Source organism: Sinocyclocheilus grahami, unplaced genomic scaffold (assembly GCF_001515645.1).
Source record: "Sinocyclocheilus grahami isolate Dianchi unplaced genomic scaffold, SAMN03320097.WGS_v1.1 scaffold314.1, whole genome shotgun sequence".
In the NCBI taxonomy this organism is placed as follows: domain Eukaryota; kingdom Metazoa; phylum Chordata; class Actinopteri; order Cypriniformes; family Cyprinidae; genus Sinocyclocheilus; species Sinocyclocheilus grahami.
The window spans coordinates 723,782-736,597 of NW_015505493.1; the positions used below are offsets into that span (position 1 = coordinate 723,782).

The following is a 12,816-nucleotide window of genomic DNA, read 5'->3' on the forward strand; positions in this document are numbered from 1 at the left end:
TAACAACATGGTCCTTATGTGACCTTGTCCCAGCATTAATGATTAAATCATAGCCTCTTTTGATGGATCTACTACTGTATATATAACACCCTGTCCTGTTATTTAGGCAATGTAATTCTGTGTGCGTGCAGGTAACGCATTCCTTAATCTACATGCCTCTGCATGTGAACATAACTGCATTAAGTCCAAATTAGTCTCGTCTTTGCTCAGTACTTGTAACGTTTACTCGGTTTTACTTTTTTATCAGTTTATGAAGATTATTCCTGTCCATCAAGTCTCTGAATGCTATTAAACCTAATCCAGTAGTTTTTATTTAAACCTCAGTTTTATCATTTGATAATTGTTAAATCATCAACAGTTGATTTTGTTGTAAATTTGATCATTTATTGACTGCATGCATGTTTTGACAGGTTGATATAGACGGTTACTTGTTTTCTTTTCAGCTATATAATCATATTTTGCATGCATATCTCTCTTATCACTACCAGTTAGCTAAGTTAGCAAGCCTCATTACCTGTAATGGGAACTCCCATTAGCATAAATCTTGATGCTTATCCCCAAACCACAATTGTAATAAAAAATTTTTGTGGTAGTCAAATTTTATGGTTCGATATAGTTCATTATATCATTATTGTGGAAGAGTTTGGAATCAGTTTGTTTTGGGTTTAAACCACAGGTATGTGCCACAGCAGCTGAGCGTTCGGTGCATCTGGAAGCCTTGAGAAAAATTGCAGAGAGTCTGCAGCCCACAGAGAGTGTTCTTCTCCGCACCACCCATCTGAGAACAGACACGGAGAGGGTGGAGAACATTCAACGCCACACAGACTCCACAAGTGACTTGGCACCATGCCAGGATGGGTACGTAAGAAACGTTGGAAATGCTGGGGTTACATAATGGAAATATCTGTTATATTAAATTAATAATATATATTCTGATACAGTATGTGTTTTAGAAATAAAAATGAAAAGTAAAAAAACCCACTTTATTTTATGACCTGTCTGTCACATGTACCAAGAGTGTGTTGTTGTTGTTGTTGTTTTTTTTAACTAACTTATAGTACACTACTGTTCAAAAGACTGAGGTCAGAAAAAATGCTTTTATTAAGCAAGAATACATTAAATGGATTTAAAGTGGCAGCAAATACATGGATCATAGTAGAAAAAAATCTATTTCAAATAAATGGTGTTTTAAGTAGTACAACTTTTTCTGTATTGACAATAAAAAAAATTCTACAGCACCAAATCAGTATATTTGAATGATTTTTGAAGGATTGTATTAGAAATCAGACAAGAGTTATTTTAAATTGTAATAATACTTCACAATATTACTGTTTTTACTGTGTTTTTGATCCGTGCAGTCTTAATGAGCATAAGATAATTTTTTCAAAAAATAAAAAATATTAACAACCCCAAATTCTAAATATTATTACATGTCTTTTTCAAACTCTGGCTTTTCTTATAGACAGACTAAATTAACTACAGTGGTCTCTTATATATTTGTGTTTGTGTACAGTACATACCTCACAGTATATACATACACAGCTTTCTTAAGTGTTAGGTTTAGTATATAGTAATTATAGTTAGCTTTATCTAAATGTCTGTGGTTCTGTGTATCATTAACATAACTAAGTAAACATGTGCACGTGTGTTCACAGCAGGGGGGGAGCAGTTAAGGATTGTGTCCTGCTGAGAAAGACTGTACTGGTGGATGATCTGAGCCGCGTCCACTCACAGGTACACGTGATCATGTGCTGTGTGCACGACGTGAATGTTTCACCTCTTTTTGGTCAGTGCAGTATATTTTTAAGAGTATTTTTTTCATTATTCTTTCTCAGTCTCTCACACCAGCGTGACTTTACACTGGCAGGTACTTTACTTGAGCATCTGTGAGCTCTATGCCTGCCCAGTGTTAACATGGCACGTTTTCTTGGCATAGTCAAGTTTGCTTGTAGCTAAACATGGAGATAAACCTTATGAGAACTTCTCAGCTCTGATTGGATGTTGCTGACCTTCTTAAGCACATGGACAGCTCAGAGAAGTTAATCTGCTGAGATTGGTTAGAGCTGCTGAAGAGTGTATTCGCTTGTTCTGGGGTCGTTTGACCCCTTGTAATGACGCTATGGTCGTTCTCTCATAGGCTGTTGTCCAGACCAACATCGTGGAGAGAAAACAGATACCAGAGAGGACCGTCATCCATCCCTGTTCGGCACAGGAAACTCAGAGCAGGTAAACATTTTAGATACAATTTACCTTCAAGAAATGGATATATTTCCGTGTTCTGTCAATACTATATAAGGATGTAACTGGCTTTCCTAAAAAAATCAATTTTAGGACTTTTCTATATGCAATTTATATGCTGCTACCTTCTAAAATGCTCATAATGATTACTTTATGAAATAAATAAATAAATTTAAATTGTATTCATTATTTATTTAATAGTTGAAATCTAAAAATTCATCTTTATAAGCATTTTATGTGCACATTTTTTTTCAGCTACAGTGCTGCACAGTCAGTCCTCCAGCAGCAACTGTTTAACAACAGTCAGCAGCTGGAATCAGAGTTTCCCATCAGCAATGCCAGTATCTCTGCTGACTCACTGAGGACTCAACTCCAGAACATACTGGTTAGTCTCCTTCACCACTTTCCTGCATTTTGGGTGTGTTTTGTATACAAACAGCTGTGTGCTCATTTAGGCTCTTAAGGACCGGACGGAGGCTCTGTGGCGTGAGTTTGAGCTTCAGTGTTCCCAGAGCTCTCAGCACATGGAAGATGGCTGTAACATGGAGCAGGAGAGAACTCAGCTCATTCAACAGTGGAGGGAGCAACAGATGTGCATTCAGGCCAGGTGAGACACATGTAGGCAATCCAGAATGGGACAAACTCTGTGCATAAGGACATTTTTTTTTATATATATATATAAACATTTGTCATTCATTTCTGAAAAGTATCTAGGGCTGGGCGATATAGCTAAAAAAATATATCAAAGATATAGGTTTTTCATATTGTTCGGTATCGATAATTATTGACATTTTTATAACCTTTTTTAAAACGGAGCAATATAAATTTTTTTTTTTTATTTAACCTCTGTATTTTTAATTTGCCCATTTTATTAAGACAAACAACAAATATATATAGGGATTATATATTATTTTTTAACAGTCAAACACAAAATAAAATGTAAACATTATTATGCAAAAATATTAAGTGTTTGTTTTTCTACAGGAGGAAAACGCTTAACGAGAGACTTTGTGCATTGCGTTCATATTCTGCTGTTCTGTGGCCACGGATTTGCGGGTCTTGTCTTTTTCTTGCAGGACCCTGTACGTTATAGTACTAAATTAGTTTTAATCGTTTAATCACCACCACAGCGTCTTGTCTCCATTGGCAACATGCACGATTTGTGTCGATTGCAAGTGACGTCGCAGGTAGCGGAGAGTGCAAGTGGCGATTGCAAGTGACATTGTAATTTAGCTTCTTTTTTCTTGTCTTCACCACCTGGCTACTGTTGTAGAATGTTGAGAGATTCAAACAAAAAGTAATCAATAAATAGAACAAAAGAAAAAAGACTGCAAGTGATGTCAATTGCGGAAGCGCAAGTGTCTGAGAGTGCAAGTCTGAGAATGCAAGTGCAAGTCTGCAGCCAGACCCTTCTCAAAAATCGACGTGTTTCAGAAAGGCGGGGCATAGAGGAGAAACAATGTACAGTATATGGAAAATAATGTTTTTTTTTAACCTTAAACCGCATAAACACATTTCATTACACCAAATACACAAAATAATGTTCTTTTTAGCAACATCATATGACCCCTTTAAGGAAACTTTTGACTTGTTTCCCGAGGCCACAGGAGGGTGCAATGAGCAAAATAATGCAGCGCATTAAACTGTCAATTCAAATAACTGTCTATAAAAATGTGCATAACGTCTAAAGTAACGTATATAAAACAAATATAATTTTGTAAACCGCATAAACAATTATGAACAAAACAGCATCATGTGTTTATGCATTGCTTAGCCTAATTCAAAGAGCCAAATCACCGATCACACAGATTGCATTTAAAAACAAATGAGATGCAGTGAAATGAAATAAACCTTCACAAATTTGCGTCGCATTTTCTAAACGTTAAAACTGTTTTAACTTTGCATGGCTTTCTATACATCTCTTTTGTGAGACGCGAGTGCAGCAGTCATATTTGTCCGTCTAAAAATGTGCTGAATATGCGTTCTGTGTGAATGGCTTGGTTTTGGTTTTAACCTAATCAAGATCTTCTACACATTGAGCTACTATATTTCTCTAATATTTTGAACGAATAACACCGCAGCGGCGCGTCTCGTGGGCTAGACTAACAAAACATTAAAATACAACGTCACTTACATCATCACTGCATCTCGCGCTCCACTGATGACGCTCCCTGACACGCTCCTAACATTCGATTGTACCATTTTTGCATTCAAATGCAAAGGTTTATTTTAAATTCGACTAATATTAATGTTTTTATTCTCAATCTCCTCATCACAGGCAGGCACAGCACTCAATTCAGCATGCGTTCATGTTTGTGTGAGCTGTCTGCATCACTCATAGTACGTGCCTATATCGTGCGCTATATCAAACATTTTTTATATCGTTATCAATGAAGGTGTACCGTCGATAAATATCGATACCATTTTATCGCCCAGGCCTAAAAGTATCTATGAAAAAGTTTAGGGTAAATAAATAAAAATGAACTATTTTGTCAAACTTAATTGTAATCAATTCTCAGGCCTCCCATGTGGAGCTCTATTTTTGTGGTCTTGTCATTCGAAAGCAGGTTCAAATCTGTCACTTGTAAGATTCCATGACCATGTTGCAAGGGAGCTTGCTAGGTTTTGGAGCAGAGCTACTGTTAGCCATAAGTGTTTAAGTGGCACAATTATAATGTTATTTTATATATTGCTCAGGGTGAAGTCCCTTGAAACTGCGTTGGAGCTGCTGCAGTCAGCGGACATTCAGATTGGACTGATTTCTGATCAGATCAAACAGATCAGTCAGAAACCTCTCAATATCAGAAACGTTGCCATTGCTGATCCCAAAAATCTACATGAAGAACTAAAGGTACATTATCCTCCAAATTCATCTTTGTGCTTGTAGATACTTGTAGATCTAAAGGTTTTTCACACCTCACAATCACTAATCGGACAACTGACACAATGTTTTTCTTTTAAAATGTCCAGCTTATGCATATTTTCCAGAGTTTGTTGTGTATTTTAGAACCTTTCACATATCCTGATTTTTTTAAAAAGTTTTGTAGAACATCTGTTCACAGGTGAAAAAGGTCTAAAATGCTGGGCTTTCCTTTTGATAACTTTACCTTTGAGAAATATTTGCTTATTCAAAGCATACATTCAAATATTTGCATAATGTACCTTAGATTTGCATGTTCAAACTGACCTCTTTGTTCTTTTTTCAGCGTCTAGATAAAAGTATCGAGAGAGAGCTGTTTCTGCTTAATAAGAGTGGCGGTTCAGTTAGTGACGCTGCTGATCTGAGTCACATTGAGCTCCAAGCTCATCTTCCCAATGTTTTTCTTTTAAAATGTCCAGCTTATGCATATTTTCCAGAGTTTGTTGTGTATTTTAGAACCTTTCACATATCCTGATTTTTTAAAAAAGTTTTGTAGAACATCTGTTCACAGGTGAAAAAGGTCTAAAATGCTGGGCTTTCCTTTTGATAACTTTACCTTTGAGAAATATTTGCTTATTCAAAGCATACATTCAAATATTTGCATAATGTACCTTAGATTTGCATGTTCAAACTGACCTCTTTGTTCTTTTTTCAGCGTCTAGATAAAAGTATCGAGAGAGAGCTGTTTCTGCTTAATAAGAGTGGCGGTTCAGTTAGTGACGCTGCTGATCTGAGTCACATTGAGCTCCAAGCTCATCTTCCCCTTCAGCAAGCTCTCCACGACCTCACAAAATGCTTGGACCAGCAAAGACAACGTCTGAGAAAGAGTGAATTGGCCCTGATGGGCCTCGTGAACCTCTTATCACATCTTCAGCAGGTGAATGCAGACCTCAAAGCAGCTCACAGCACATCAAATCGCAGTTTAGTCTCCATCCGGCAAAGCCTTCAGCAGGCCAGAGAAGAATCGGTTCAGCTAGACCGAATGCTGGATGATGCTGGCATGAGAATAACTCTGGATGACAAACCAGGCAGCTGTCAAGAGATGGTGTCAGCTCTGGCACTGCGTGCCGAAGAGGTCGAGACCAGACTGGCTGTAGGGCTGAAGCAAACTGACAGAGGAGGGAAAGGAAGAGCAGAGGGAGAACCGAGAGACCGAGTGTTCGGTAGGAATAGGATGGGCCTGCAGGTCGCCCTGAGGGAGGTGCTGACGGCACTCGAAAAACATGGCCTGAAGGAGCCCACAGTTCCTGCACTACAGCACAGGTCAGCACACTTTAAAACAGGACTGCTTATGTTTTTTTCCTCTTTGTTTTGTATACAATATTTTGAATGCTAGCTTAACCAAAACTGTTAAAGTAATATTTATTAAAATAACAGTTGCAATATAAAAATCAACTTAATAAAACAGGATTTTTCCTTTTTTTATGCATACAATAAATTAAATGTGCTTTAGAAATCATTTAATTTGATATTGTATTTTGCAGTTTTTTAAATGAACATTATTAGTACCTTTTTATTTTATTTAATCATAATTTAATTTAGTTTGCAAGTTATATTAATTAAAGTAACAATTGTAATATACAATAAATTAAAATACAATAAAAAATTAGGGCTGCTTTTTCTGTTTTGCATACAATATTTCTAAAGCAAGTTTAGTTTAACTCGATTTAATTTAATTTACACAAAAATAAAGAAGTTATGTCAATTAAAAAAAGTTATGTCAAAAAAGATAGTTATGTCAATTAAAATAACTTGTTTTTTATTTATATATATATATATATATATATACATATATATATTACCCACCTGTCTCTCACCATGGTGCTAAAATAAATAACCAAACGAGAAAGGATATGATGTGGCTGTTTTCATGCTATAGCCTTATGTTATTCAAACCTGTATGTAATATATATATATATATATATTAGAATAAACTTTCACCACAATATATATAGACATGTATATAAATAAGATACATTTATAAATGTTGTGATTGATGCATGAGTGCTTTCTCACAGTACCACCTATATTTGATCCATTTCAGATAGTTTAAAAAATGTGGAATGACTTCTGAGAATTTTATACCTCTAAATTGATTACCGTAAAGGAGACGATATGCCTCTGTCTTAATCTCACCAGTGTCTCTCTCTTTCTCAGGTTACGCTTCTTGACAGACATGGAGAGCAAACTGTTTGCACTACGCTCAGAGATTCAGGATCTGAGAAATACTTGTGCACAGACAAGCACCTCAGAGACAGCCATCAGTGAGCTGCAGACGCAATGGGAAAACGCACAGAGAGCAGTCAAAGAGAGGTGATGAGAAATGCTCATGATTACAGGAAAGCACTTTGTGAAATGCCATTTCACATGTTTCATGCTTCTGTTTCAGTCGTGAACAGTGTGTCTGTCTGAGCGAACTACTGAAGAAGTTCCAGAGCTGCCGAAATCGCTTGGGCAGCACTTTGCAGAAAGCAGAGCAGACTATTGGTGATCAGGCCTCCTATATGGGCAAAGACAACCTGCAGCTCCTGATCCGTAAGGTACAGAAATACTGAAAAATCCTGAGTATAGTGCTTCCATTCTTGGTGGACTACAGATGGCAGTATTAACTGCATCATTTTAGATGATTTTTAGTATTAACTGCAGACTAATATTTTGTAAAATGTATACAGTTTATTCCTTAGATAAAACTGAGGTCAGAATGAGTATAAATAACTGCATGACTATGTGATGATTTTGTGTATGTGTGCAGGTGACCAGTATAAAGTCAGATCTCAGTGGTCTTGGGGACGGGGTGGAGGAGTTCAGAGCAGTGTGTCGACAGCTGCAGTCTCTGATGAGAAGGATCCCAGACTGTGCAGACGCTCCATTTGAGAGTGAGGCTGACACCCTCATGGACCGCTGGCTTGATGTATGTTCCCTCAGTAATGCCGTAATGTGATAGAAATACTCTCACTCTATTTTTCTAAAAATGTTCAGTGTTTGCATTAACCTGCGATTTCAGGTCACCGAGAAGGCAGACTGTCATCTGGACAACCTTCAAGCTGGCTTTTCATTTTGGGAAAAACTCCTACTGTTGGCTGGAGAGGTGGACGGCTGGAGCGCCCAAAAGCTGATGACACTTGCTGAGTCACACCCCTTTCAGACAGAGCAGGATGTGTCTGCCATGCAGGTGAAACCTTTGTCAACTGACAAACCTTTTTTGGTATAACTTTCAAATACCCTTTTTTTTTTTTTTTGAATTAGAGACCAATGTTAAATATTTTGGATGTTAAATGAGAAAAGTAAATCATTGTAACTTGTCATCAACTGAACATTTATGGAAAGAAACATGATATTGTTAGTGATATTTACACTACCATTCAAATGTTTGGGCTAAATAAGATTTTTCTTTTAAATAAAGGATGCATGAAATTGATCAAAAGAAAATAAGGAACAAAATATTTCTATTTCCAATAAATGCTGTTTTTTTTAACTTTGTCTTAATCAAGGAATCCAGAAAAAAAGAAATGTTTCTTGAACAAATCAGCATATTAGAACGATTGAGAATATTTCTTTCTGAAGGATCATTTGACTCTGAAGACTAGAGTAATGGTTGCTGAAATTTCAGCTTTGCCATCACAGGAATAAATGACATATTACAGATTTTACTGTATTTTTGATCAAATAAATGTCTCAACTATAATTGTTTTGCACAGGATGAGCTCAAGATTGAAGAGGAGAACATTGAACATTTCCATCGCAGATCTTCAGAGATCCAGGAGCTGCTGCAGAGTCGTGAGTTCCCACTGGAGCTACAGGTGATTTCAGACACACCAGCAACTTTTCACAATGCAGTTTTTTTTTTAAATTAATGCTAGACAATGTGTAATGACATTTGTATGCAAAAATGATGTGATATACTGTTGTAAACCTATGTATAGGTAAACCTCATGTATTAGTATTAACCAGGCTAGCACATTGACCACTCTTTAAATTTCAGCAAATTCACTGTAGTTTATTTTTTTAAAGGTGATTGAGAGCCAGCTGAGGAAGAAGATGGCAGAGGTGAAGGAGCTCTTTTCTGAGACCAGTGATGTTTTTAAACAACTGGAAGCTGCCAAGGGGAAGGTGGCATCTGATATCGCAGATCACCTGTCCTCCATTCAGACTATCACAAATGCACTGACTACATCTGAGAGCCCACTGGTCCTCAAAACAATCCAGGTGAATGTTTATGCTTTAAGACTAAGCTGAGAACACATTCAAATGCAATGCAGCAGTGTAGTGAAGTTCAGTTTTGGCCCGTTTTGATCTACATGTGCACAATGCCTCTGTCACATACTGTACTTGATTTTAAATCTATTTAAACCTTCAATCAGTTCACCTAAAAAAATTTTGATGAGCTGATCCTTTAATGTAACCGTTTTGGCTGGCAGGACTTATCGGCGCAGTTGCAAGCGGAGGCAGAGCAGGCAGAGGCATTACTGCAGCAGATAAGTCTTCTGGCAAGCATTGCAGGTCTAGAAAACCTGCAGACGCTGGCTGAAGATGGAGCTCACCTTCGAGAAAGCATCTGCATTGCCAGAGAGCTGGCCATAGAGAAGAGAGAGCAAGCAATGAACCCCAACAGACCTGAAAATCAAATGGTCCAAGACCCTAAGCACATCAAGCCCTTGATTGAAAAAACAGAAGATACTGCGCCAGAAATACAGTCTGAATCTAATGGTAAAACAGAGGAACAGTCAAAAGGAGGCAAGACAAAAGATGAGTTGAAGGACTTCAAAGAGCAGGCCTGCAGCTGGGCCGGTGAACTGCATCTGAAGGGAGATTTGCAGGTTTCTGAGGATGTGAACAGATGGGAGAAACTCACAGCAGTGGAGGTACTTTTCTTGCCATGGGTCTGTTTGTACTCAAAGGGTGTGTCTTTAAAATACCTGAACTGAAATGAGAACATTTTTTAGCTTTGAGAACTAGAATCAGTTTGTTTCTTGGTAACTACTTCAGATATAAGAGTTATGCACTGTCTATTAACAGCAATTTCAATTCTATTTCAGCTCGTCATATAGTAAAAGAAGCATCTGACGCACTAAAGGAAATTGATTTTTGAACAGATCATTTCTACATGCACTGCCTATTATAAAATAATATAATATAATATAATATTTTTTTTATTACAGAAAATATGTGACCCTGGACCACAAAACTAGTCATAAGGGTCAATTTTCATGAAATCTGAATAAATAAACTTTCCATTGATATATGGTTTGTTAGGATAGGACAATATTTGAAAATCTGGAATCTGAGGGTGCAAAAAAATCTAAATATTGAGAAAATCGCCAGTTGTCCAAATGAAGTTCTTTGCAAAGCATATTTTACTAATCAAAAATTAAGTTTGAATATATTTACAGTAGGAATTTTACAAAATATCTTCATGGAACATGATCTTTACTTAATATTCTAATGATTTTTGGTTTTGGCATAAAAGAAAAATCAATAATTTTGACCCATACAAAGTATTTTTGGCTATTGCTACAAATATACCCCAGCGACTTAAGACTGGTTTTGTGGTCCAGGGTCACAATATTAGGCATTTAATGTGCAGTGATAGCTGAACATTTTGTGGCTGTAATGTATCTCCATAAAAGGTTCTCAGACATCTTTATCTGCTGCAGTCATGTTTATATGTAATTGTGTTAATGTTTTTGTTCAGGATGTGTGTGTTGATCTTGGTGAGAGTATGACTGAGGAGCTGAAGTGTGCAATGTTAATACAACAGAGCCACGAGAGTCTGGACTCCCTACAGGGTCGGATAGAGGGCAGCTCTAATGACTCAAATGTATTAAAGGTTAAAGATGCAGCCAAAAACCATTCACTCACAATCATACACGCTCAAATATAAAATACTGTACCACTAAACTTACACTTTTGCTTTGTTTTAGAAATGTATTTGTTACTAACTCCTCAGCAAGGTTATAGTTTCATCCTTTTCAAATTAGTAATTGTCAAAGTATTTAATATTTTTGAATTTGATTTAAATTCTGTGAAGTTTTAGTTAACTTGAAATAAGCTAAATCTTTTACATTCAAAGCCATCTTTAAACTGCAGTGGAGATGATAGCCTTGATTAGCCTTTTCCAGACGCCTAATGTAATGAGACTAACTGCCTTGGTGGTTTCTTGGTAGGCTGTAGAACAAGTGGAAGGAAACCTAGAGGTTGAGAAATTTTCTGAGGTCCTGCGTGTTCTGTTGCACAGTGAAAAACAAAGTATAGAAAAGAATATGGGTGATGTTCTCTGCTTTCATGGCACGTTTGTGGCTGCCAAGTTTCAGCTACGGAAGCATGCAACATCCGGTTGGTGACGCTTGTTCGCTCTCACTGGCTATCGTGGGCATCACGTCAGAGGCAGCCCGATCAAGAGTCGTAAATATCAGACATGTTTGATATTTACGATTTGAGTTCGGCGATGCTCCGTCTCGATCTGGAGCAGATAAATAATCGTAATGACACCACACAATAGAGGATTTTTTTGGACAAAAAAAATTGCTTGCGACGAGCCATGAATCGGCCCACACACCCCTGATCGTTCGGGGGTGCAAATCGGGCTTAAAATCGGCCTTAAAATCCTCTAGTGTGCGGACAGCCTAAGTGGGGTCCAAAACAACACTAGACCCCACTGACTTTTATTGAATGTAAAAAATTACTGAGACATTTTTCAAAACATCTTGTTTTCAGTAAAAAGTAAGTCAATACAGGTTTAGAATGAGTTGAGGGTGAGTAAACAATGACATAATTTGTGTTTTGAGAGGAATCTCTTGTCTGCAATTATTCTTTGACAGACGTACACTGCTTTTTTTTCTGGGTCTGGTTTTAATGTCGGCAGGAGAAATGTCATTGAGTGTACCACGGTGGCATGAGCACAAATTACTCTATCCTAGTGAAAACCTGCTAAATGGAGTACCCACTCTGTTCTTCGTCTAGGGCCATTAATGAAGGACGCACTTCATTGCTTTTAAGTACTTGTTTTTTACCTGTTCTCTGAGAAAAATACTGGATGCTGGATGATTTGCTTTGTGGCACATCACTTTAAGCAGGTGCATTTCTGATGTCAAAGCTTATCTTTAGACTGCATTATCAGCATTATTCTGCTCTGCCTGATGGTTTCTGTTATTTTATTTAGAGAGTTGGAAAGTGGTACAGTGGGTTGCGCACATGCTGACAGCATAAAAGGCCTTTGTGAATCACTTGGGTGAAGGATTAATAATAATAATAACAATAATAATAATGCATTTTATTTATATCGCACTTTTCTGAAACTCAAAGCACTACACAGCGTAAAATAATAACAATAAAGTACGACTAAATAACAAAGTGCACTCAGACGGCTTTGAAAAGACTTAAATTTATATGAAGGCTTCTGAAGAAAACACAAACCAGAAAAGCGGAGAATAAGAGACAACTAAGTTACAAATATAAGCAGGGGCTGTCCCATGAATAACTTTAAATGTTAGAATCAAAATTTTAAATACAATACGTGCATGTATGGGAAGTTATGAGTGCAAGTTTCGAAGTATCTGGGAAATTTGCTGACAGGCAGTTGTGTAAGTCAGTACCTGAGCGTCTGAATTCTGAATATATTGCAATTTCTTGATAGACTTATCAGGGAGACTAAAATAAAG

General features: G+C 37.1%; 1 protein-coding gene across 1 annotated transcript in view; it reads left to right on the forward strand.

Annotated features, from left to right (window-relative positions):
- The window catches only part of LOC107601897 (nesprin-2-like), a 108,198-nt gene that overhangs the window by 17,834 nt on the left and 77,548 nt on the right, over nucleotides 1-12,816 (forward strand). The window contains exons 17-31 of the mRNA XM_016294248.1: nucleotides 677-858; nucleotides 1,656-1,734; nucleotides 2,138-2,226; nucleotides 2,494-2,623; nucleotides 2,694-2,845; nucleotides 4,936-5,089; nucleotides 5,814-6,421; nucleotides 7,316-7,471; nucleotides 7,548-7,698; nucleotides 7,911-8,069; nucleotides 8,163-8,330; nucleotides 8,857-8,958; nucleotides 9,170-9,364; nucleotides 9,577-10,020; nucleotides 10,851-10,985. Of these exons, the coding sequence (XP_016149734.1) occupies nucleotides 677-858; nucleotides 1,656-1,734; nucleotides 2,138-2,226; nucleotides 2,494-2,623; nucleotides 2,694-2,845; nucleotides 4,936-5,089; nucleotides 5,814-6,421; nucleotides 7,316-7,471; nucleotides 7,548-7,698; nucleotides 7,911-8,069; nucleotides 8,163-8,330; nucleotides 8,857-8,958; nucleotides 9,170-9,364; nucleotides 9,577-10,020; nucleotides 10,851-10,985 (2,904 nt within the window). The remainder of the gene's footprint in view (nucleotides 1-676; nucleotides 859-1,655; nucleotides 1,735-2,137; nucleotides 2,227-2,493; nucleotides 2,624-2,693; nucleotides 2,846-4,935; nucleotides 5,090-5,813; nucleotides 6,422-7,315; nucleotides 7,472-7,547; nucleotides 7,699-7,910; nucleotides 8,070-8,162; nucleotides 8,331-8,856; nucleotides 8,959-9,169; nucleotides 9,365-9,576; nucleotides 10,021-10,850; nucleotides 10,986-12,816) is intronic.